The 25,707-nt window shown below is 46.0% G+C and overlaps 3 protein-coding genes across 12 annotated transcripts in view; 1 reads left to right on the forward strand and 2 right to left on the reverse strand.

Moving 5' to 3' along the window:
* UBFD1 (ubiquitin family domain containing 1) overlaps positions 1 to 10,429 on the forward strand; it is a 32,687-nt gene extending 22,258 nt beyond the window's left edge. The window contains exon 8 of one of the 2 annotated variants that reach the window (XR_012092929.1): positions 9,870 to 9,976. Coding sequence is in view for 1 of the 2 variants with exons in the window: in XM_073015234.1 (XP_072871335.1) it covers positions 9,870 to 9,953 (84 nt within the window). In the remaining variant the exon portion in view is untranslated. Of the gene's footprint in view, positions 1 to 9,869 lie in introns of both variants that reach the window. The other variant, XM_073015234.1, reaches the window with a different exon arrangement.
* Positions 1,219 to 13,366, reverse strand: NDUFAB1 (NADH:ubiquinone oxidoreductase subunit AB1). The gene is made up of 5 exons (XM_037989749.2): positions 13,154 to 13,366; positions 6,392 to 6,514; positions 4,342 to 4,429; positions 2,794 to 2,893; positions 1,219 to 1,380 (listed from the first exon to the last, which is right to left on the reverse strand). The coding sequence occupies exons 1-4, from the start codon at positions 13,319 to 13,321 to the stop codon at positions 2,802 to 2,804; spliced, it is 471 nt and encodes a 156-aa protein (XP_037845677.1). The 5' UTR covers positions 13,322 to 13,366; the 3' UTR covers positions 1,219 to 1,380; positions 2,794 to 2,801.
* A 5,487-nt stretch (positions 13,367 to 18,853) lies between these two features.
* Positions 18,854 to 25,707, reverse strand: part of PALB2 (partner and localizer of BRCA2) — a 36,727-nt gene continuing 29,873 nt past the window's right edge. For 6 of the 9 annotated variants that reach the window (XM_073015236.1, XM_037989745.2, XM_037989743.2 and 3 more), the window contains 2 exons: positions 23,780 to 23,928; positions 18,854 to 19,356 (listed from right to left, as the gene is read on the reverse strand). In XM_073015236.1, the coding sequence (XP_072871337.1) occupies positions 19,146 to 19,356; positions 23,780 to 23,928 (360 nt within the window). In that variant the 3' untranslated portion in view covers positions 18,854 to 19,145. The remainder of the gene's footprint in view (positions 19,357 to 23,779; positions 23,929 to 25,707) is intronic. The other 3 variants (XM_073015238.1, XM_037989747.2, XM_073015237.1) reach the window with 1 other exon arrangement.

Raw genomic sequence — 25,707 nt, forward strand, 5'->3', positions numbered from 1 at the left:
TTGGCGGCTGGGCACAGTGGCTCACACCTGTAATCCCAGCACTTTGGGAGGCTGAGGTGGGTGGATCACCTGAGGTCAGGAGTTCATGACTGGCCTGGCCAATATGGTGAAACCCCGTCTCAACTAAAAATACAAAAAATTAGCCAGGTGTGGTGGCAGGTGCATGGTAGTGGGTGTAATCTCAGCTACTTGGGAGGCTGAGGCGGGAGAATCACTTGAACCTGGGAGGCGGAGGTTGCAGTGAGCCAAGATCGGGCCACTGCACTCCAGCCTGGGCGACAAGAGTGAAACTCCGTCTCAAATAAAAAAAACCCATGGAGTGTTATGCTTATTACCTGGGTGAAATAATCTGTACACCAAACCCCATGACATAATTTACCTATATAACAAACGTGCACATATACCCTTGAACCTAAATAAAAGTTTAAAAAAAAAAAAAGGAATATGCCTGCCTAACATGCCTGAAATAACTCTAGAGCAACCCAGAAGGAACCAGCGTATTGGTACCTGCAAGAAGGGAAGCAGATGAATGTGGACCCAATCCCAGAGCTGACTCCCATCCTTCGACCACCTCATCTCTCAGCCATGAGATTCTCGGCTAGCTGAGGGCCCCTCACCTTAGTCCCTCTGCCTCAAAGACACTACTTACTGTAGGCCTTTGGTTCCTCTTCCCTCCCCGTACTAGAAATGTCAAGTAAAAGGAGAGCAATTATTTTGATGTAACTCTCAAACTAAACCTTATCAAGAGCTAGGCAATGTGTACATATTATCTACATCAACCCCAATGAACCAACACAGTGCTAAAGAGTAAAAGGGGCAGAACTGATAATGATGTGTGGCAATGTCAAACTGACCTTCCAGGAGGAAAGCGAGCCTCCCATTCTCCAAAACTGTTAAACTGTATTAATTTGGAAAGGGATCTTTAGGACAGGGATGAACAACTAGTCCCACCTGCTGATGTCAGCTGATAATAAGCTAATGGAAACCAAAACAAATTTTTTTTTGAAGCAGAAAGTCCATTTCCATGAATATATTCACTCCTGATATGAAGATGGGGAGAGAGCCTTACTTCAAGTACACGGTTGGAGAAGCCATTGTTTTTGACATGCTTGATACCAATGACAAATCAGACCTTTAAAAATATTAAGCAATGTCAATATAAAAATATAAAAAAGCACTTTATAGACATCATTGAAAAACTGAAGACTGGGGAAAATGTTGGTTTTATAGATTTATTTTCAAAGAGTAAAACACTTATACAATTTAAATACACGTCCATCAGAATCACTCTGTCAGAGTCAGCAATAATGCGAAAATGTGTCCTCACTGCCAGACATTCGCCACTATCATATGAGTCCTCTCTCCCCAAAGCCAAAGGGTCTGGAAAAGATAAAATAAGTTCAATGTTATTTTTGATGTGTTCTTACTAATGGTAAGTGACATCTTTCAGGTGCTAAAAATGCAGCATCTGGCTGAGTGCAGTGGCTCATGCTCGTAATCCCAGCCCTTGGGGAGACCAAGGTGGGCGGATCACCTGAGGTCAGGAGTTCAAGACCAACCTGGCCAATATGGTAAAACCCCATCTCTACTAAAAATATAAAAATTAGCTGGGCGTGGAGGTACACGCCTGTAATCCCAGTTACCCAGGAGGCTGAGGCAGGAGAATCGCTTGAACCCAGGAGGCGGAGGTTACAGTAAGCCGAGATCATGCCACTACACTCCAGCCTGGGCAACAGAGCAAGATTCCATCTAAACAAACAAACAAACAAACAAAAAGACAGGGTCACTAAAAGCTAAAGACACTAATATAATGTTTTAATGCAAAAAGTCTTATTTGATTATTCTAGGGCCCAAGTAACAAGAGCTACTATTTACTGAGAGGCTTCTTTACATCATTGTATTAAGTGATATATACACTCTCTGCAATTTTGCTTTCACAAAAGCCCCAGGTAGGTCCTATCATTACCCCCATATTACATACGAGGAAACTGAGGCTTACAGAGCTAAGCAGTCTGCCTGAGACCACCAGGCTTACAGAGTGTGGCAGAGCTGAAAATAAACTTGGGTGTGTCTGACTCCAAAGTCCATCCTCTTACCCATGAGGCCTCTCTTGCCTAATTAAGAGCCAGGTCAGGCCGGGCTTAGTGGCTCAAGCCTGTAATCCCAGCACTTTGAGAGGCTGAGGTGGGAAGATCATGAAGTCAGGAGATGAAGACCATCCTGGCTAACACGGTGAAACCCTGTCTCTACTAAAAATACAAAAAATTAGCTGGGCGTGGTGGCAGGCGCCTGTAGTCACAGCTACTTGGGAGGCTGAGGCAGGAGAATGGCGTGAAACCAGGAGGTGGAGCTTTCAGTGAGCCAAGATCGCACCACTGCACTCCAGCCTGGGTGACAGAGCGAGACTCCGTCTCCAAAAAAAAAAAAAGAGCCAGGTCACCTCAGTGTCTTACCCAGCAGGCTGGGCTTGCCTTGGGTGAGTAATTGAGGGAGAGAGAGGTCTGTTTCCAGGTTACCCTGCTCAGTGCTTTGTACAAAACTCTGCTTTTGTGAGGAGAGCTGACAGTCAAGGGAGTTCTATCCAGGAATGATAGCTCTCAACCTCTCAAAGATCACCACCACAGCTGGGCCCCTTTGAGTGGCAGACAACAGGAAAGGGCTTGCATTTTATAAGCAGTGAAAAATCTTGGTCAAGCATTTCCATTTTCTATTTCTTCTTGAGTTTCCTTTATTGAAGAACCACAGACAATTAAATCTACGGGTGAACATCATTTTAGAAGTCTAATTATTTACCTGATACTTTATTCATACACATCCTTCTTATCTGCAATGTAATCTACAATTTCTTGTGGACACATTAACTTTTCAGCATCTATATCAGGAATTTCAAACCCTAAAAGAAAAATACACAACAATGTGAGAGAGTTAAAAAAAAAAAAAATCCTTTAGAACTGAACACACCTGACCCTTCTACAACAGCTACAACTATATCAAAACTTTCAGCAACCTTGAATGCCATTTAGGTTGTGGGCCAGTTAGCTTCTAGACAGTATGCATGCAGGTTGGGTACAATGCTTTGGAGGTATGTTTGTTTGTTTGTTGAGACAGAATTCATATAATAGCAAATTCCTCCTTGTGTGTGTGTATATATATATATAAAATTTGGTAGTATATGTGCGTGTGTGTGTGTGTATATATATAAAATTTGTTAGTATATGTGCGTGTGTGTGTGTATATATAAAATTTGGTAGTTTTTAGTATATTCACAACATTGTGCAGCCATCACCACTGTGTAAAAGAGACCCAGTGCCCATCAGCAGTCACTCCCCATCCTCCCTAGTTCTGGCAACCACTCGTCTACTTTCTGTCTTGATTTGCCTCTTCTTGACATTTCATGTAAATGGTATTTAACGTGTCATCTTCTGTGTCTGGCTTCTTTCACTCAGCACGTTCTCGAGGGTCATCGTGCTGTAACACACGTCACCCATGCCTTTTTTTTTTCATGATGGTTGGGTTTTTATAAATGGCTGGGTTTTGATAGTTAGCTTACTTTGGGCCAAACGCTGTGTTGAGCATTTTACACATAATCTCTAATTCTCACAGCAATCCCAATCCTGGGGATCCTACTATTATCACCCACTTTACAGCTGCAGAAACAGGCTTTGAGAGATAGTTACTTGTCCAGGCTTATACCTAAGCTCAATTCCAGACCTGGTACTGTGAAGCACTAGGCAAAGGATTCCATCCTAGTCAGCATCATCTGTGAGAAATTTTAACTAGGCCCTGCTCTGCAGAATAGCACAGAAGTCGTTTGATTTCCTATTCAACTAACTCACGCAGAAACAGCCATGGAGCCTTAGAAAGGTCTCACTTGCACAACACACCGTCCCAAACTTGGAGTGTGCACGTGAGCCAGGATAGGAGACCAAGGCCAGAGGCTCTGGGTGCATCTCTTGTCCTGGCACACATTACTTCTACCTGGTTCATGTTACCCGAGCTCAGGAGGGGCTGACGTGCCATCAGCATGTGTTCCGGGCAGGCTTTTGCCCTTTGTCTTAGAACTCTGTCTGAAGAATCAGTCCCCCGGAACCATCTCTGGTCATTCGGCTCTTGGCACAACACTGGGCCAAGAGGTGCAAGGTGCTTTCTGAATAAATGTACCATCCCTAAAGCTTACTTCACCTGATGGTAAGTGGGCAGGAAGGTGTGTGTGTAGGGCAGTGGATACTACTGTTTCTACTAATATTTAATTCTAACTCCAATTCAGCCTCCCACCATTTCTTTCAGTTTAATCCACCTTAATCAAAAATCACAGTATATAGATACAAGACTGAGCCTTACCAAATTCGTCTTCCATGGCCATGATAATCTCCACTTGGTCCAAACTGTCTAAGCCCAGGTCTTTCATAAAATGAGAATCTACTGAAAGCTGCAAGAAAGGAGCACCAAACACAAAATTTAATCCATGAAAGCATTTGCTTCCCAAGATAACAGGGTGGTACAATGCCACTTAATCACTATATCGAATTTTTTTATTATACTTTAAGTTCTAGGGTACATGTGCACAACGTGCAGGTTTGATACATAGGTATACATGTGCCATGTTGGCTTGCTGCACCCCTCAACTCATCATTTACATTATGTATTTCTCCTAATGCTATCCCTCCCCCAGCTCCCCACCCGCTGACAGGCCCCGGTGCGTGATGCTCCCTGCCCTGTGTCCAACCGATCTCATTGTTCAGTTCCCACCTAAGAGTGAGAACATGAAGTGTTTGGTTTTCTGTCCTTGTGACTATATCAAATTCTTTTTAACATACAGAGGCCATGGCTGACATTTTATATGTAACCTGTGCTGGTATGTACATGGTTTGCTTTATCTTATTCTACTTTATTTTAAAGTGAACAATATATACATAGCTAATGAAGAATTTCACTCTGTATTTTTTTTGTTTGTTTTTTGTTTTTTGAGAGAGTCTCGCTCTGTCACCCAGGCTGGAGTGCAATGCAATGGCACGATCTTGGCTCACTACAAACTCAGCCTCCCAGGTTCAAGCGATTCTCATGCCTCAGCCTCCTGAGTAGCTGGGATTGCAGGCACCCACCACCATGATGCCCAGGTAATTTTTTTGTATTTTTAGTAGAGACAGGGTTTTTGCCATGTTGGCCAGGCTGGTCTTGAACTCCTGATCTCGGGTGATCCACCCACCTCAGCCTCCCAAAGTGCTGCGATTACAGGCGTGAGCTCCCGCACCCAGCCCACTCTATATGTTTTACTGAGATCTCTGATCATTGCTCTGAATGACATCTGAAGAAGTTTGGGTATTTTTGCTGCCTTACTGACAACTAAGGCCTAGACTCCACACCTTAAGTGGCATTATGATTATAAACTGTAGGCAGCTTCATGTTACAAAGTGTTTACTATCACCCTATCACTCTAATTTAGACCTCAGGATCACCAGGAATGATTCTTCAAAAATGCATATCAAAAACAAACTGCCTTACCTACACAACAGATTCCATTTATTTTTGTTGTTACACAGAGTCTCACCCTGCCGCCCAGGCTGCAGTGTGCAGTGGCGTGATCTTAGCTCACTGCGCCCTCTGCCTCCCGGGTTCAAGCAGTTCTCTGCCTCATCCTCCCAAGTGGCTGGGATTACAGGTGTCTGCCACCACGCCTGGCTAATTTTTGTATTTTTAGTAGAGATGGGGTTTCACCACTTGGCCAGGCTGGTCTTGAATTCCTGACCTCATGATCCACTCGCCTCAGCCTCCCAAAGTGCTGGGATTACAGGCGTGAGCCACCACGACCAGCCCCACTTGTGTTTTTATTATTTATTGTTATTATTTTTGAGGTGGAGTTTCACTCTTGTTGCCTAGGCTGGACGGCAATGGCGCTATCTCGGCTCATTGCAACCTCCACCTTCCGGGTTCAAGTGATTCTCCTGCCTCAGCCTCCCGAGTAGCTGGGATTACAGGTATACACCACCATGCCTGGCTAATTTTGTATTTTTAGTAGAGATGAGGTTTTTCCATGTTGGTCAGGCTGTTCTGGAACTCCCAACCTCAGGTGATCTGCCCGCCTCAGCCTCCCCAAAGTGCTGGGATTACAGGCATGAGCCACTGTACCCAGCCACTTGTGTTTTTTAAAAAGGGTGAGATACACATATAATATACACATAATGTACACACATATGCATATATTTCTTTAACATATGCATTGAATACCTTTGCAAACATACATGAAACTGGTAGTGCTAGCTGTCTCCCAGAATGGGCCTGGGTGGCTGGCAGCCAGGGAGATTTTTACTGAGTATCTTTCCCTTTGCATTTTGTACCATGTAATTTAAATACTCTATATTTAAAGAAAAAAATTCAAACCACCATCAGTTACCTTCTCTGGGTCAATCTTGTCATAGAGTTTCAATACGTAAAGAACACGGTCCCGGATGCCCTCTAACGTCAAAGGGGGCATGTCGCTATACTGGCGGCACAACTGTGTAACTCTACCAGGAACCTAGAGCGAGGGCAGGAAGGAAACACTGTCACTGAACGGAAAATGCCTCTAAATCAATGCACAAGCCTATAGGTAACTTTCACAGAACTTTTGGGGCTGTAGAGAACGCACGGCATCTGATTCTCATTGTGGCTGTTAGGACACACCAAGTTGCAGGACTGGGTAATTGCAGAAGCCCCAACAGTTCGGCAGCATCTCAGGCCTCCTTCCTGGGAGCCAGGACCGGCTCCTCTGCCTCCTGGGTTCAACCCTCAGGCTCTGGACGTTCATCCTGCTCTGCGACACTAACTGCCACTCAAATTGTCTAGCGTCTGCAGAATGCCTATGTCTTCTCATGGCATCTTCAGCATCCCGAGGCCTCTATAGGGTGCTGCCACCTTTAATAGGCAGACCCAAGTCAAAAGACCCACAAGGAAACGGCTGTCATGGTAAACCCAAAGGCAATTCAAACTGAGGACCATACACCAGAAAGGTCTAGTTTGGTTCCAGCAGGTATCTCCCTGACCTCAGCCAGGACAAAGGAAGCTGGCCACCCACCCAAAGAGAGGATGAGGGAGCTTACAGTCATTATATTCCAATCTGTTTCCCTTCCAGCAAGGCTTGCCTCGTGGCCACCAGCCAAACCATGAGCCCTTCTGGCCTCTGCCACGTTACAGCAATCTCTCACGTATCTCTGGTATCAGTCAGCTCGATGTTTAGGTATTTTGGGTATTGACCAGATTTCATTCAACCAATGTGGAATGAGCTGCAATTACAGGTCAGGGGGTTTAATGCTGTGGAAGGTACAACACAGAACCAGAGAAAACAAAACAGGGTATCTGGCAGTTTTGCTCACTACAGAAATCCCTAATCTGGCTGGTCATGGTGGCTCACGCCTATAATCACAGCACTTTGGGAGGCCAAGGTGGGCAGATCATCTGAGGTCAGGAGTTCGAGACCAAGCTGGCCAACATGGTGAAACCCTATCTCTACTAAAAATACAAAAATCAGCCAGGCATGGTGGTGGGCGCCTGTAATCCCAGTTACTCAGGAGACTGAGACAGGAGAATTGCTTGAACGTGGGAGGCAGAGGTTGCAGTGAGCCAAGACGATGCCATTGCATTCCAGCCTGGGCGACAGAGCAAGACTCTGTCTCAAAAAAAAAAAAAAAAGGAATCCCTAATCTAAGTTGGTTTGTTTACCTCCTGAAATTCATTTTAAGTCCAAGGCTTGGAGTTCTTAAGGCATTTCCCTATAGAAAGTGGGGCTGCTTGTTAGGGCTTAGGTCCCTGAAACTCACAAAGGTCCATGAAAAATCATAATAAATACTGCCCAGGGAACCAAACCAGTATAACCTCTGTATAAGAAACATTCATCTTGCATAAAGAACAGGTATTGGGCCAGGTGTGGTGTCTCACACCTGTAATCCCAGTATTTTGTGAGGCCGAGGTGGGCCAATCACTTGAGGCCAGGAGTTCGAGACCAGCCTGGCCAACATGGTGAAGCCTCGTCTCTACTAAAAATACAAAAATTAGCCGGGCATGGTGGTGTGTGCCTGTAATCCCAGCTATTCAGGTGGCTGAGGCATGAGAATTGCTTGAACCCAGGAGAGAGGTTGCAGTGAGCCGAGATCGTGCCACTGTACTCCACCTTGGGCCACAGAGCTGAGACTCTCTCTCTCAAAAAAAAAAAAAAAGAAAAGAAAAGAAAAAGAAGTCAGTTATTAAAATCAGGTTTACGCTGGGCACAGTGGCTCACACCTGTAATCCCAACACTTTGGGAAGCTGAGGCAGGCAGATCATGAGGTCAGGAGTTCGAGACCAGCCTGACCAACGTGGTAAAACCCCATCTCTACTAAAAATATAAAAATTAGCTGAGCGTGGTAGCATGTGCCTGTAATCCCATCTACTCAGGAGGCTGAAGCAGGAGAATCGCTTGAACCTGGGACACGGTGAGCCAAGATCACACTATTACACTCCAGCATGGGCGACAGAGATTCCTTCTCAAAAAAAAAAAAAAAATCAGGTTTAATCAGCAAGCTAAAGAGATGAGTTGGAGAGTATGATAGATATTCTAACCGAGCCTTTCTGAGTACTTTCAAGAGTTTTAGAGCACTTTTCTTTGTCTAAATGTCTGGTCTCCTTTCCTATTATACATGGTATCCTTTCCTATTATGGGTTAAGGAGACCTTTGATACAGGCACATCACCGGCCTACTTAACAATGACTCAAATAGGTTTCCAAGTCATAAATAAAATGGAGAAGAAAGGAATAAAGAGAAAGGGGGAGAAATGAGGTAATATGGCAATGGCAGAAAAGAAGTTTCAGGTGGAGGGACCCAACAGAGGCTGTGTGCTTATCAAGAAATGGTATGAGGCCAGGTGTGGTGGCTCACGCCTGTAATCCCAGCACTTTGGGAGGGCAAGGTGGGCGGATCACTTGTGGTCAGGAGTTTAAGACCAGCCTGCCCAACATAGTGAAACCCCGTCTCTACTAAAAATACAAAAATTAGCCGGGCATGGTGACGTGTGCCTACAATCCCAGCTACTCAGGAGGCTGAAGTGGGAGGATCACTTGAACCTAGGAGGCAGAGGTTGCAGTGAACTCAGATCTTGGCTCTACACTCCAGCCTGGGCGATAGGGTGAGACTCCTTCTCCAAAAAAGAAAAAAAAGAAAAAAATGGTACGAGGCCAGGTGTGGTGGCTCACGCCTGTAATCCCAACACTTTGGGAGGCCAAAGTGGAAGGACTGCTTGAGCCCAGGAGTTCCAGACCAACCTGGGCAACAAAGCAAGACCTTGGACCCAGGGAGACTGGTGAGGGTATATTCTATGTTCGTACACAGCTACCTATGAGGTCAACTAGGTTGTCAGCATTGTCCTCAGCAGCTCCGGCAAGTACCTACAGGGGCCAGGTGGGCACCGTGTGATTAAATGAGTCTCTGACTGGAGGCCACATGCCATCTAGAGTGGGTGCTGCATCAGGGTCAGCATGAGGCAGTAAGTTAGTGGGCAAGAGCTCAGACTCTGAAACTAGACCGCCTATGCCTGCACCATGGTGCTGGCTCTCACTAGTTGTTTGGCCTTGGGTGGGTTACTTAACCTTGTACACCTCAGTTTCCTCATCTGTAAAATGGGGATAAACAACAGTACCATACTCACAGGACTGTTGTGAAGAGATGAAGTAAAGGGCTTGGACATTGGCTGGCACTTACACAGTAAGTGCTATTTTGGGTTATTTAGTAGGATCCTGAGACCAATGACCAGCAGCAGCTAGTTTGATACCTTGGCTGTAGCGTTGCCCCAGAATACTTGATCCTACTCCCCTCTCATGCTTCTGCCTCTGGTCTCTATTGATTTCTTTTCTTTTTTTTCCAGACAGAGTCTCACTGTGTTGCCCAGGCTGGAGTGCAGTGTTGTGACCTCGGCTCACTACAACCTCTGCCTTCTGGATTCAAGTGATTCTTATGCCTCTGCCTCCCAAGTAGCTGGGATTACAGGCATGCTCCACCATGCCTGGCTAATTTCTGTATTTTTAGTGGAGATGAGGTTTCACCATGTTGGCCAGGCTGGTCCTGAACTCCTAGTCTCAAGTGATCCACTCACCTCAGTCTCCCAAAGTGCTGGGATTACAGGCATAAACTACCACGCCTGGCCTCCACTGATTTCTTATCAAGTCAAGCTATGACATTGCCCTAAGCACTTTACACACATCATCTTCCTTTAGCGCTCCAGTAATCTGGTGAGATCCATGATACTATCACTCTCCTTTTTACAGATGAGAAACTGAGGCAGGGGGAGGTTAGCTATCCCCCTCACCCCCATGTTCTTCCAGCATGGCCTCTTGGAAGGTCTTGTTGCTCCTTCTAGCTGGATCTCTGTTGACTGGGAAAAAATAAAAGGGATACAAAATGGACAAGCACCTCCCCAACAACCAACATGTGAGGTTTCTGGTGTTAATTGTTCTTCCTCAAGATCTACACTTAACAATTATATGGGAAATAAACCACCTCTCCCAGACATCAGAGAAGGTACTGTTTGCAGGTAAAGAGTGACGGCCCTCTGGACTAGTAATTCAAATGGATGAGATTCCATCAGAATCCAGGTACTCCACTGGGGCCCACTTTTGCCTGAGGCAAACTCAGAGGAGGCTAAGGAGAGGGCTTTACTACAAACTGCCGACTGGTCCCCTCTACATAGGCAGCCCAGACCTCTCAAACTCAACAGTTTGGAAATGAACTCCTGACCTGTCTCCAAAACTCCTGCTTATAGATGTCTGTTCCTTCTCCACCACCTGGGGCTTATTCCTTCAATAAGCCCTGCTTCATGTTCACTCCCTATGACCTTGGCAGAGAACATCCACAATTCCTCACTGCAGCACACAGCTCCCTTCATGATATGCTCACTCTCTTCCCCCCAACAATGTTCCCTTCCAGACACCCTAAGAGTCAACCACAAGGGCTCTTCCTGGTCTCTGCACAGGCCTTCAAGATCACGTTTGCTGAGAGGTTGGTCAAGTACCTCTTTTTGCTTCTGCACTACACACACCTGTTCTCACAATGTCTTGCCTTTATCTGTTTACATGACTGTCTCAGAAGCCTGGGAACTTAACCTGTGTGCCAAGAACTGCAATGGGCTGGAAATGCAAAGATGACTATGACACAACCTTCCCCCCAGAGAAGCTTACACTCTAATGGAAAAGACCAATCCACAGATCATTTTAGCTGAAATAAAAATATGGCAAGCACCGCGACAGAAGTATCTGTAGGCTGATGCAATAACAAAGGTTGTCACTCAGTCCTTGAGTGGCCAGGAAGGAGGATGCCAGACTTGGCATCTTGGCTCACTGGCGATCTCAGCTCACTGCAACCTCCGCCTCCCGGGTTCAAGCGATTCTCCTGCCTCAGACTCCTGGGTAGCTGGGACTACAGGCGCGTGCCACCACGCCCGGCTAATTTTTTTTATTTTTAGTAGAGAAGGGGTTTCACCGTGTTAGCCAGAATGGTCTCCATCGCCTGACCTTGTGATCCGCCCGCCTCGGCATCCCAAAGTGCTGGGTTTACAGGCGTGAGCCAACGTGCCCGGCCTAATTTATGTATTTTTTTGTAGAGACAGGGTTCCACCATGTGGCCTAGGAAAGTCTCAAACTCCTGGGCTCAAGCGATCCGCCCACCTCAGCCTCCCAAAGTGCTGGGATTACAGGCATGAGCCACCGCACCTGGCCAGACACGCTTATTTTTCACACTAACATGCAGTCAAGGTTGAAACCCTATTACCTGAAGTCTATGACTTTGAAAAGGGGTTTCATAACTTGACCTTGAGAGTCTATCCTACCTTAAGAAGGTTATTTTTATTCTCAATTGCACTTCAGAGTCATCTGGAGAGCCTAGAACAACAACAACAGGCCGGGCGCGGTGGTTCACGCCTGTAATCGCAGCACTTTGGGAGGCCAAGTCGGGTGGACTGCAAGGTCAGGAGTTCGAGACCAGCCTGGCCAATATGAGGAAACCCCGTCTCTACTAAACATACAAAAATTAGCCGGGCATGGTGGTGGGCGCCTGTAGTCCCAAATACTCGGGAGGCTGAGGGAGGAGAATCGCTTGAACCTGACAGGCGGAGGTTGCCGTGAACCGGAGGTTGCAGTGAGCCGAGATCCTGCACTCCAGCCTGGGCTACAGAGCGAGACTCTGTCTCAAAAACAACAACAATAACACCACCACCACTATGGCAGGGCAGCATCCCAGAGGAATAAATCAGCAGGAAGGGGGAGGGGGAAAAGCTTTTCTGTTTTTTCAAGTTACCCACGTAATTTGAATATGGAGCTAGGTTTGAAAAGCACTGCCTCCTGGCGTTTCAGCCTCACGCAGATTTCATCAGCTCAAGCTATATACTACAGACACAGTCGTTCTTTGGTATTCGCGCAGGAGATTGGTTCCAGGACCCCTGACTATACCCAAATCCGTGCACACTCATGTCCCGCCATCAGCCTTGCAGAATCCCCTTATAGGAAGAGCCTGCCCTCCTTACACGCAGGGCGGCACATCCCGTAAATACTGGCCGCGTTTGGTTGAAAAAAATCCGCATACAAGTGGACCAACGCAATTCAAATCCTTATTGTTCAAAGGTCACCTGCACTTGTTTCCTAGAATTACTTCCAGGAGTCCTGGACACAGGCAGAAGGTGCAGCAGGGAAAAGGAAGGACAGAACTGCAGAGAGAACCGCTCTGTAGAAGGCTGTAGGCCAGTGTGGCTGCCTTTGCATATTGCTTTCACTACAATACGGTGACCACTATTTTAAGACGGTACGAGATGCTCTATGCGCATTAACTCATCTAATCCTCATTGCTACTCCGCAAGGTAGAGGCCAGGATCCCAATTTTGCAAGTGAGTGTGAGCGAGGCTAGAAGACTTGTCCAAAGTTTCGGTAAGCGGCAGTCCAGCGGTGCTGGACTCGAGTTAGTGCTCTTGCTAGTTATTACGAGGTCACCCGGCCTCCCAGCAGGGGTCAACTAAACACCTTTAGGCAGCGGGGCTGCGGAGCGAGCCGGCTGCCCCCCGGGTCACCCCTGAGGGCAGCTGGCGCGGCCGGGGTGCCCGGCCCCCACCCCCACCGGCCCAATTCCTGACCCCTGCCAAGCCCCAGAAAAGTCACCGCGAGTCACCTGCGCGAGCTTTAAGGCCGGCTGCAAAGGCCCGAGCCTCGTCTGGGTCCCCACGGAGCACAGACCGGTGCTGAGAGGCCGGGCCACGGCCAGCATCGGGACCCGGGGCAGCGGCGCAAAGGCCGCGGGCAGGCGGCGGACATAGGCTGAAAGGACACGAGAAGCCATAGCTACGCCGACCCAGAATGCACTGCGCCGCCGCCACCGGCCCAGGGTTCATCTCCGGCAGCGCGCAGGCGACGCACAGAGCAGCGCTGTCGGGCACCGCCGGCGGTGGCGGCCCCTGGCGGCTCCTGGAGGCACTGCGCCCTCGGAGCCCATCCAGGTTCGGGACGAACAGTTGCTTGGTGCCACAACTGAACTGTGCAGACGTTGCCGTTTTCCCTAAGCGACACGACACAAGAAACCTACTTTCATTTTTTATCTGAAAGTTCTGAAATACATCTATTTAAACGTCTGGGGCCGGGCGCGGTGGCTTACACCTTTAATCCTAGCACTTTGGAAGGTCAAGGTGGCAGGACTGCTTGAGCTCAGGAGTTCAAGACTAACCTGGCCAACATGGCAAGACTCTGTCTCTGTTACAAAAAAGATTAAAAGAAAAAAAGGACAAAGTTTTGATTCCACGATTCTTCCACAAGTATTAACATTTATTGAATAGGTTATATATATATATGTATGAAAAATAATGTGAAAAAATAATCAATTTCAATACATAACTAAGACTAATAAATGTGAGAATTACGATTAAAACAATACATGTTTTAAAACTTGACAGTGTATAATATAGCTGTCAGGTCCACGACTATGCCAACTGTCATGCCCACAGCCAGGTTCCAGCCCATATGGAGCTCTGAGGTGAGTGAGTGGATGAGCAGATAGCAAAAGAACACTCAGGGGACGGTAGGCAGGTGAAAGATGATTTTATTCAGCAGCAGCTCTCATCAGCAGCTTACTTACACTAGTTCTCTCACACTGTCCACCTTGTCTCGGCTGCTTAGTCCCGTGGCTCCGACACACAGCTGCGAGGCTGCTCTCCCTTGCCTTCAGGGTCAGCAGCTTAACTCTTTCTCTCAGCTGTGTTCTGGCTCCCCCACGTCTGTCTGCAAAGATGGACAGCTCTGGCTCTCTCACTCTTTCTCTGGGCGTGAACGCCTACACAGTATTAGCAGGGCAATTATACCTTTTACAGAAAATAGTGGCTTAGAGCCAAGTGATGGCCTTCCCATGTTATGGCTACATGGCTGTGATAACAAGTGGAGTTATATGCCTGTGTCTAAACTTGCTGAGTCATGCAGGATGTAAACATCTTACCTTGGCCTATCCTTGACCAAAGCACAGCCATGTTTCTTACAATAGCTAACAAAAATAGGTAAGCGAGGGAGGAGTTTAAGTAGGTGAATTCCTATTTTTAAGCAGGGAGTCAAAGGATATTGATGGAAATTGAAACACATGGGATAGTGACTCCAAATTCTGAAATCTGCCTGAATGAACAATCCAATAATGCCATCAGTTTTACCTCAATTTCTTTTTATTTTTGTTAAAGCCAAGTAAAATAAAATGTAATGGTATGCTGCCAGGTGCGGTGGCTCACACCTGTAATCCCAGCACTTTGGGAGGCTGAGGCAGGTGGATCACCTGAGGTCAGGAGTTCAAGATCATCCTGGACAACATGGTGAAACCCCGTCTCCACTAAAAATACAAAAATTAGCCGGTGTGGTGGCAGGTGCCTGTAATCCCAGCTACTCAGGAGGCAGGAGGCTGAGACAGGAGAATCGCTTGTACCCAGGAGGCGGAGGTTGCAGGGAACTGAGATTGCGCCGTTGCACTCTAGCCTGGGCAACAAGAGTGAAACTCCATCTCAAAAAAAAAAAAAAGAAAATTGAATATCTGTTAAGTACTCATTGTTGAGGCTGCAACAGTGAGCAAGCCAGACATGCAAGCCTGGTTCAGTGACTCACCTCTGTAATCCCAGCACTTTGGGAGGCCAAGGGAGGTGGATCACTTGAGCCCAGGAGATTGAGACCAGCCTAGGCAACATAGGGAGACCCTGTCTCCACAAAAAACTTAAAAAATTAGCCAGGCGTGGTGGTGCATGTCTGTGGTCCCAGCTGCTCGGGAAAGATGAGGTAGGAGGACCAGTTGAGCCCAGGAGGTCAAGGCTGCAGTGAGCTATGATTGTACCACTGCACTCCAGCCTGGGCAACAGAGTGAGACTCTGTCTCCCAAAAAATGTAGCTCTAAGCTTAGGAAGAACCTAATAGCCTACTAAGTTCACACTTGGGGCCATCTCTTCCCATGACCTATCTAGTATTTCAGTGTTACATGTATGTATATATGTATTTATTGAGATAGGGTTTCACCGTGTTAGCCAGGATGGTCTCAAACTCCTGACCTCGTGATCTGCCTGTCTCGGCCTCCCAAAGTGCTGGGATTACAGGCGTGAGCCACTGAGCCTGGCATCAATGTTACATTTAATCCTTTTGGTCAAACATAACAAATCATCTCTTATTTAAATAATTTGGGAGAGCTGCTTTTCCCTTTAGCAAACAAATAAAGACAAAATATCAGCCTACATGACCTGTAGGGTAAAAAGTCCCAATATTAAGATCATGTCCTTAGCAGATGGAGACGAGTTAAAAGACAACACCGGTGCTTTTCAGTGGCATTCCCATCAAAGGATGGATAAGCATAAAAGCTGTCAGCTTCCCAGCACAAACTATCCGACCAACCCACCATGATCTCTTCCTCCCTCTGCCCGCCCATCTGCATGGCAGTTTCATCCCCTCCTGTTCCCAATGGGATCTTGGGCCACCAGTTAGCTCTTCTTCCCTACATCTCAAAGGTCTCTCTTCTAGCTCTTTCTCCTGAGCCCATAAACACATCAGAGTTTCTCTTAGCCTAAAAACAAAGTCAGAGGACCCTCCACTGACCCTTTTATAGATCTCTAATACCATTCCTCCTTCCTTTCATAGACAAGCTGTTTGAAGGAATCATCTACACTTTCTCTTTTTGTCGCTGTTTGAGACAGAGTCTTGCTCTGTCGCCCAGGCTGGAGTGCAATGGCACGATCTTGGCTCACTGCAACCTCTGCCTCCTGGGTTCAAGCGATTCTGTGCCTCAACCTCCCGAGTAGTTGAGACTATAGGCGCCCTCCACCACACCCGGCTAATTTTTGTATTTTTAGTAGAGACTGGGTTTCACCATTTCATCCAGGCTGTCCTTTCTGCTCAGAATATCCTTTGCTTCTGCTTTGATCTATTTATCCCACAAGGCTCAGCTAAATTTCCACCTTCCATGAAGCTTTTCTGGGACTCCTGGGTTGTCCCAGCTGCTCGGCCTTTGAGCTTCCATAATAGCACCTGGAACATATCCCTTAAAATTTTTTTTTTTTTTTTTTAGCTTCCTTTTTTTACGTTGAGACAGAGTCTCACTCTGTTGCCCAGGCTGGAGTGCAGTGGTACAATCTCTGCTCACTGCAATAAATGTCTGCCTCCCAAGTTCAAGCGATTCTCCTGCCTCAGCCTCTCGAGTAGCTGGGATTACAGGTGTGTGCTACCACACCCAGCTACTTTTTGAATTTTTCACCATGTTGGCCAGGCCAGTCTCAAACTCCTAACCTCCAATTACCTGCCCACCTCGGCCTCCAAAGTGCTGGGATTACAGGGGTGTGCCACCGTGCTGGGTCTGAAACATACCCCTTAAATTAAAAATACGGTACTGACTGCTTTATGTGACAGTCTCTCCTACTAGTACAGAGGTCTCACAGCAATCATTTACATACCTACTGTGTCAAGTAGATGCTCAGAGTTTCTGCAACCATTACTGCCTAGAATTACTTTGTACCTTAGTTTTGTTAACTCTTGTTATTATCAAGATAATAATACAGGTTTCTCAAGGTTCGTGAGTAAATTAAATCTTTACAAAAAGTTCTCTAGTATCTATGATGCACTAGCAAATAATTTGAGTTTAAAAATTGTGGGTATAGAATTTGTAAAGGAGGCTGGGTGTGGAGGCTCACACCTGTAATCTTAGCATGTTGGGAGGGGATGCCACAGTGGGTAGATGGCTTGAGCCCAGGAGTTCGAGACCAGCCTGGGCAACATAGTGAGACACATAGTGAGACTGTCTCACACAAAAAAAATTTTTTTAGTTAGCTGGATATGGTAGCCCATACCTTAGTCCCAGCTACTGGGGAGGCTGAGGTGGGAGGATCACCTGAGCATGGGGACGTCAAGACTGCAGTGAGCTGTGATCTCACCACTGCACTCCAGCCTGGGCAACAGAGTGAGACCGTCTCAGAGAAAATATAATAGTCATCCTTTGATAATAAAAAATTAAAAAAAAAAAAAAAACAGAATTTGTAAATGAGCAAAAACTATAGTATCATAAAAATGTGTCTTTTTTTGTGTGTGTAAACCACCCACCTCTTATGATCCACCCACCTCAGCCTCCCAAAGTGCTGGGATTACAGCACTGCGCCCGGCCAAAAATGTGTCTTTTTTTTTTTTGAGACAGAGTCTTGCTCTGTCCTTCAGGCTGGAGTGCAGTGGTGTGATCTCAGCTCACTGTACCTACACCTCCCGGGTCCAAGCGATTCTCCTGCCTCAGCCTCCCGAGTAGCTGGGACTACAGGAGTGTGCCACCATGCCTGGCTAATTTTTTGTATTTTTAGTAGAGACAGGGTTTCACTGTGTTAGCCAGGATGGTCTCAATCTCCTTACCTAGTGATCTGCCCACCTTGGCCTCCCAAAGTGCTGGGATTACAGGCATGATCCACCGTGCCCGGCCCAAAAATGTGTCTTTAAAAAATATAAACTTCTTCGGCTGGGCATGGTGGCTCATGCCTGTAATCCCAATACTTTGGGAGGCTGACATAGGCAGATCACCTGAGGTCGGGAGTTCCAGACCCCCCGGTCAACATGGTGAAACCCTGTCTCTACAAAAAATACAAAAATTAGCCGAGTATGGTGGAGCACGCCTGTAATCCCAGCTACTTGGGAGGCTGAGGCATGAGCATTGCTTGAACCCGGGAGGCAGAGGTTGCAGTGAGCTGAGATCACCCCACTGCACTCCAGCCTGGGTGACAGAGGGAGACTCCGTTCTGAAAACAAAAAAGAAAAAAGTGGTGGTGGTTCATGCCTGTAATCCCAGCACTTTGGGAGGCTGAGGCAGGTGGATCACTTGAGGTCAGGAGTTCAAGGCCTGCCTAACCAACATGGTGAGACCCCCGTCTCTACTAAAAATACAAAAATTAGCTGGGTGTGGTGGTGGATGCCTGTAATCCCACTTACTTGAGAGGCTGAGGCAGGGGAATCGCTTGAAGAGGCAGAGGTTGCAGTGAGCCGAGATCATGCCACTGCACTCCAGCCTGGATGACAGAGTGAGGCTCCATCTCAAAAAAAGGTGACTCTAGTTATAATGCAGCACTGGCATGAAGGATGCATGAGAATGAAAAAGAATAAGAGTATTCCTAAATTTGGATATCTTAATAGGTTTCATATTATTTTAGTATGTATGTAAAAATAAAGTATTAGAAATAGCACAAAAAGTATATTGCGTATTAGTGTAGTAAGTTAACTGGACTGAAATTTACACTTACTAGGCAAACACTATTGATTAAATATCCTAGTTGTATAATTAGTTCTTGCTTCTGCAAGTGATCTTGAAAGAATGGGAAACAATAATATGCCAAGCAGAATGTATAAAAATAAATATTTATTGCCATTTGAAGCTTTATGTACACCTTTAAAAGCACATGTACAAATGTGGGGAATTACAAAAATCAACCTAAAACCCTTTTTCTCAAAGTAAACATAAATGTACATCCAAGATCAGTGGTGCCACCATCATCAGAATAAAAAATAAGTCTGTCTGGACATATACAAGTAATTATTTTAAATGTCATTCAGATATTCTCCTTTATATTTAAAACTCCAAAAAATACTAAGAGGCCCCATATATCCAGAAAATTGTGTTTTCGCTTTACCCTAACTTATGAGTAGTGGTATACAAATATATTTCCATCTTTTTGTCCAGCCAGCAAATGAGAGTCTGTACCTGACCACTTCACAAAAGACCAATGTTGGTCAGAGATAGGTGGGAGGAGGGCAGTACACTGACCGAGAAGTAAGTCCCAAATGGCAATTGTTCCAGAAGTCAAGATTGCTGCTGCACAATGATCTTTCACGTCACCTTCCAGGAACCTGATAGCATACAAAGAAGATATAATTCAGATTACATATCCAAAAAACAATTAAAAAAAGAAAAGGTCAAAACCATGCTCCCCTAACCAGCAACAGGAGCAAAAATCCCTGTAACTATGAATGCCTACATTTGCAGTCTTAGAGGTCTGTTGGCTATTGTGTTGCAGTTTTGGACAGAATCACATGTCCAGTTCCTGCCAATCTGTCTGATGCATCTTGTACCACTTGAAGGCAGGCTCACAGTGGCCTTCCTTCCACTCTCCATCACTCCGGCCAAACTCAGTCCCAACTCAGTGTCATTGCTCTTGCCATTCTCTGTCCCTGGCGGGTTCTCGCCACAGCTCTCAGCATGGCTGAGTTCTTGTCATCATTCAGGCCTGTTACGTCTATAGAAAAGTCATGCCTAATCCTCTATCTGAGGCAGTGCACACGCATACTGGAGTCTGTTCCATCTTTATGACATATATGTTTTTATCTTCATTGCATTTTTCACTATTTGAGATTATCCTGTTTCCATATTCAGTGGGTATTTCCCCCATAAAAGATGCCATCTATGAAGCAGAAACCTACCTGGTTGCCTTTTTAACTTAGACAAGGGCTCTGCAGTCAGCTACCTGGGTTTAAATGCTAACTCTACAAAGTAAGAGCTGTGTAACCTTGGGCAAATTATTTAACTTTATCAGTACAGTAGGGATGATTTTAAGAGCAAAACTTCACAGGACTGTGGTGAGGTTAAATGAAATAGTTCCTATAAAAGGCTTAGCACAGTGCCTGGCACACAGGAGGTGCTCAATAAAAATTAGCTATAATTAGCCGGGTGCAGTGGCTCACACCTGTAATCCCAGCAATTTGGGAGGCCAAGGCGGGTGGATCACCTGAGGTTGGGAGTTTGAGACCAGCTTGGCCAACATGGAGAAACCCCATCTCTACTAAAAATACAAAATTACCAGGCGTGGTGGCATGAGCCTGTAATCCCAGCTACTTGGGAGGCTGAAGCACAAGAACTGCTTGAACCTGGGAGGCAGAGGTTGCAGTGAGCCAAGACTGCGCCAATGCACTCCAACCTGGGCGATAAAGTGAGACCCTGTCTCAAAAAAAAAACAAAAAAACTATTATTGTGGCCGGGCCTGGTGGCTCATGCCTGTAATCCCAGAACTTTGGGAGGCCAAGGGAGGTGGATCACCTGAGGTCAGGAGTTCACAACCAGCCTGGCCAACATGGCGAAGCCCCGTCTCTACTAAAAATACAAAAATTAGCTGGGCATGGTGGCATGTGCCTGTAATCCCAGCTACTAGGGCACTAAGGCAAGAGGATCGCTTGAACCTAGGAGGCAGAGGTTGCAGTGAGCTGAGATCATGCTACTGCACTCCAGCCTGGGCAACAGAGCGAGACTCTCAAAAAAAAAAAAAAAATTAGCTATTATTATTATTCACTGCTGTATCACTGCTGCCTGGGGCATGGCCAGCTCTCAAAAGAATATTGTATGAATGAACTGCACGATACTTTTTATCCCTGGTTCCCACCCGACTCTGTGTACCTAACTCCTAACTTACCTTTGGAAACTCGCTAAGGTTTTCTTTGATAGTCTCTCCCCAACCCTCTACTGCCAATTAAGGTGCCTGCCTCTCCACTCTTGTGCTCTCAAACAGTGCAAGCTTCGCGTATTGCATTTTGTGCACTGAACAACAGTCACTAGTTTTCCCTTCTAGTTCTCATGAAATTAGAAACAGTTTTTGTTTTTTGTTTTTTTTTTGAGACAAAGTCCCACTCTATCACCCAGGCTGAAGTGCAATGGTGAGATCTCAGCTCACCGCAACCTCCACCCCCTGGATTCAGGCGACTCTCCTGTCTCAGCCTCCCCAGTAGCTGAGATTACAGGCGCACACCACTGCACCCAGTTAATTTTTGTATTTTTAGTGGAGACAGGGTTTCACCATGTTAGCCAGGCTGGTCTTGAACTCCTGACCTCAAGTGATCTTCCTGTCTTGGCCTCCCAAAGTGCTGGGAATACAGGCATGAACCACTGCACCCGGCCAGAAATAGCAGTGTTTTGCTATGGTCTGAATGCTTGTGTCCTCCCAAGATTAATCTGTTGAAACCTAATCACCAATGTGATAGTATCAGGAGGTGGGGCTTTTGAGAAGTGATTGGTGGTTTTGTAAAAGAGGCCCCAGAGAGCTGCCTTCTGCCATGTGAGGACACAGTGAAAAGGTACCATCTATGAACCAGGAAATAGGCTCTCACCAGACACTGAATCTGCCAGCACCTTGATCTTGGACTTCCCAGCCTACAGAATGGTAAGAAATAAACTTTGTTGTTTACAGGCTACCCAGTCTGTGGTATTATGTTGTAGCAGCCTGATAGGACTAAGATATGCTTCCTACATGATTGGTACCAAATAGGCTTTCAAGGATTCCTGAACAGATGAGTTTGAAAAGTGACAAAGGAAATGCTTGACCAAGCAGTTATCTTTATCTTTTATCTCTAGGGCCAACGACTATGGTTCTCTCAAATCCAAGAAAGCAAGTTGTACATGAAAGCACATACTGCAGATGTTCTGAGGTTCTGAGGTTCTTAAATAAATAAATAAATAAATAAATAAATAAATAAATAGCCAAGCGTGGTGGCATGTACTTGTAGTCCCAACTACTTGGGAACCTGAGGTGGGAAGATGGCGTGAACCTGGGAGGCAGAGTTGCAGTGAGCTGAGATTGTGCCACTGCACTCCAGCCCGGGCAACAGATCAAGACCCTGCAGAAGTGCCACAGCTGGCTAAGTGCAGGGACAGAGAATGTCTTTTAGAACATGTACTTATCAAATAAGCTTTGCATAAGGTCCAAAAAAACATGCACTGTAACTGTCAAGGTCCTTTATCCTTTTGAGTTATTAAAGCCCGACCTTGTTTTCTTGATTTACTTCAGCCCAGGCTGGAATACAGTGGTGCAATCTCGGCTCACTGCAACCTCCACCTCCCGGGTTCAAGCAATTCTCCTGCCTCAGCCTCCTGAGTAGCTGGGATTACAGACATCCTACTACTGCACCCACCTAATTTTTGTATTTTAGTAGAGACTGGGTTTCACCATGTTGGTCAGGCTGGTCTTGAACTCCTGACCTTGTGATCCGCCCGCCTTGGCCTCCCAAAGTGCTGGGATTACAGACGTGAGCCACTGCACCCGGTTTTTTTTTTTTTTTTTTTTTTTTTGAGACAGAGTCTCGCTCTGTTGCCCAGGCTAGAGTGCAGTGGCACAATCTCGGCTCACTGCAACCTCCACTTCCCGGGTTCAAGCGACCCCAGCCTCCCGAGTAGCTAGGATTACAGGCGCCTGCCACCGTGCCCAGCTAATTTTTGTATTTTTTTTTTTTAGACGGAGTCTTGCTCTTGTCACTCAGGCTGGAGTGCAGTGGCGCGATCTCGGCTCACTGCAAGCTCCGCCTCCCGGGTTCACACCATTCTCCTGCCCCAGCCTCCCAAGTAGCTGGGACCACAGGCGCCTGCCACCACGTCCAGCTAATTTTTGATATTTTTAGTAGAGACGGGGTTTCACCATGTTAGCCAGGATGGTCTCGATCTCCTGACCTCATGATCCGCCTGCCTCGGCCTCCCAAAGTGCTGGGATTACAGGCATGAGCCACCGCCTGGCCAGATAAACACTTATCTGTAGATAAATATAAACTGCCTGCATGATAGAGGCTCAGTCAAACTCAGTCAGATTTCAACGTAAAGATGTCTTCCTAAGGTACGTTAAAATTTCCTTAATTTAGGTTTAGGGAAAGAACATAAATCATGTTTTTTAAATACAGAACATTCATTACTCTTTACATGAAATTTTTTTTTTCTTTTATTTCTTATTTCTTTTTTTTTTTTTTAGACAGGCTCTTGCTCTGTTGCCAGGCTTGAGTGAAGTGGCATGATTTCAGCTCACTGCAACCTCCACCTCCCAGGTTCACATCATCCTCCCACCTCAGCCTCCCGAGTAGCTGGAACTACAGGTGCATGCCAGCATGTCTGGCTCATTTTTTTTTTTTTTTTTTTTTGGTAGAGACTGGGTCTTGCTCTGTTGTCCAAGTTGGTCTCAAACTCCTGGGCTCAAGCTCTCCTCCCACCTTGACCTCCCAAAGTGCTGGGATTACAGGCATGATCCACCATGCCCTGCCAAAATATTTTCCTTAGGGGAAAAAACAGGGCTTGAATAAACACTATTAAAAACCGATATAACCCCATACTAGTAGAGATCAGGATGCAGGGAATCTGGTGTTTGACTTAAGTCCATTAACCTTCATCCTACTTCTGAATATTCCTATCATGATCTATAGTATTTCATGTTTTCCATTCTTCCGAGTGACACAAAAATATCTAAATTTTGTGTTTGCACAGTGCCTTTCAGAATGTCCCACCCACAGAGTAGCAGTTATGCACACTTGCCTGCCAGCCTGCCCTGGAGGAAGACAGTACAGCATCACACCCACACTGAGAGTCGTCTTAGGGTTAATCACAATCAGCCGAAACACAGGGCTTTGCAACGACTCACTCTCTTTGGAACAGGGATGACTCAGGACAATAAACAGAAGCCCCTAATTTAGGAGAAAAATAAATATCCAAATAGACCGTCAAGAGTATGTCAGGAAAAAGAAAGATCTGGCAGAGACAAAAACCAAACATTTAAAGCAATGATCAATAGGCTCTAAAGTATCCAGGATTTAACCACTGGCTTCATTTTCTTCCCCGCCATCTAGGAACTGTTGAGATTATTACTGGACTGGACTTCTGGCTGCTGCTGCTGCTGCTGCTTTTTTAAATTAGAGACAGGGCCTTGCTGTGTTGCCCAGGCTGTTGTTGAATGCCTGGCCTCAAGGGATCCTCCCAACTCAGCCTCCCAAAGTGTTGGGATTATAGACGTCAGCCACTGCGCTCAGCCAACTTCTAGCTTTAGCTTCTCCTGCTTCCGGTTCCCAGTGTTTGTTTTAGCCAGTCCTGCCAGGCATGAATCTGATTCATCAATTTCCTTTCCCTTAGATAGTACTACATTTCATGCCATTCATCATTTGGGGAAATACTGGCAAAGAGAGAATGAGGACATACATGTGCAGGGAGTGCCCAAATTAGAAATATTCATTTGTAAATTGGTTTTTGAACATTCAGAACATGTTTTCCCATAAAAACAATCTTGTATGTGGTGGCTGGTTTCTCAGACCAGCCCACAATAGCCTATTTAAAACCCTGACACTATTACTCTCTATTAAGGGTAAGGGTGACCAAAAAAAGATACCATCACCTGTGGCTGTTTCTGTGGGAAAATGTGTTAAAGATCTCTCCTGGCTTTAAAATTATAGGTTCTAATAATTATATTACTCTGTGTGTGTGTGTGTGTGTGTGTGTGTATATATACACACACATATATATACACACACACACATATATTTACAGATTTTTTTTTTTTTTTTGAGACGGAGTTTCGCTCTTGTTGCCCAGGCTGGAATTCTATGGCACGATCTCAGCTCACCGCAACCTCCGCCTCCAGGGTTCAAGTGATTCTCCTGCCTCAGCCTCCCCAGTAGCTGGGATTACAGGCATGCACCACCACACCTGGCTCATTTTTGTATTTTTAATAGAGACAGGGTTTCACCATGTAGGCCAGGATGGTCTCGATCTCCTGACCTCGTGATTCGCCTGCCTCGGCCTCCCAAAGTGTTGGGATTACATGCGTGAGCCATGGCATCCAGCCGAATGACTGAATTTATTTTTTTTTTTAATTTTTTTTTTTATTTTTATTTTTTTTTTGAGACGGAGTCTCGCTTTGTCTCCCAGGCTGGAGTGCAGTGGTCGGATCTCAGCTCACTGCAAGCTCCGCCTCCCGGGTTTACGCCATTCTCCTGCCTCAGACTCCCGAGTAGCTGGGACTACAGGCGCCCGCCACCTCGCCCGGCTAGTTTTTTGTATTTTTTAGTAGAGACAGGGTTTCACCGTGTTAGCCACGATGGTCTTGATCTCCTGACCTCGTGATCCGCCCGTCTCGGCCTCCCAAAGTGCTGGGATTACAGGCTTGAGCCACCGCGCCCGGCCCTGAATTTATTAATGAAAATAAAATATTTTTATATTTAGAAAACAACTGAGGTGACTCAGGAGGCCAAGGCAGTAGGATAGCTTGAGACCAGCCTGGGAAACATAGCTGAAGACCTCATTGTCTAAAAAAATTAAAAGTTAGCCACTGATCTACAGCCTGAATGACAGAGTGAGAACCTATCTCTGAAAGGGAAAAAAACCCGACGATTTAAAAACGTTAAATGCTATACAGTTAAGAAGAGGCTGACAAACTATGGCCCACTGAGTAAATCTAGCCCAACACTTTTTTT

This window comes from Chlorocebus sabaeus, chromosome 5, assembly GCF_047675955.1.
Source record: "Chlorocebus sabaeus isolate Y175 chromosome 5, mChlSab1.0.hap1, whole genome shotgun sequence".
In the NCBI taxonomy this organism is placed as follows: Eukaryota; Metazoa; Chordata; class Mammalia; order Primates; family Cercopithecidae; genus Chlorocebus; species Chlorocebus sabaeus.

What these genes read in the sequence shown, in the direction of transcription:
- NDUFAB1 (XM_037989749.2), bottom strand. Translation starts at nt 13,321, where the DNA reads ATGGCTTCTCGTGTCCTTTCAGCCTATGTCCGCCGCCTGCCCGCGGCC. An exon ending in CGGCCTTAAAGCTCGCGCAG is followed by an intron (nt 6,515 to 13,153) that starts GTGACTCGCGGT and finishes CCCTCGCTCTAG; the next exon opens with GTTCCTGGTAGAGTTACACA. An exon ending in GGCCATGGAAGACGAATTTG is followed by an intron (nt 2,894 to 4,341) that starts GTAAGGCTCAGT and finishes TTTTTCTTTTAG; the next exon opens with GGTTTGAAATTCCTGATATA.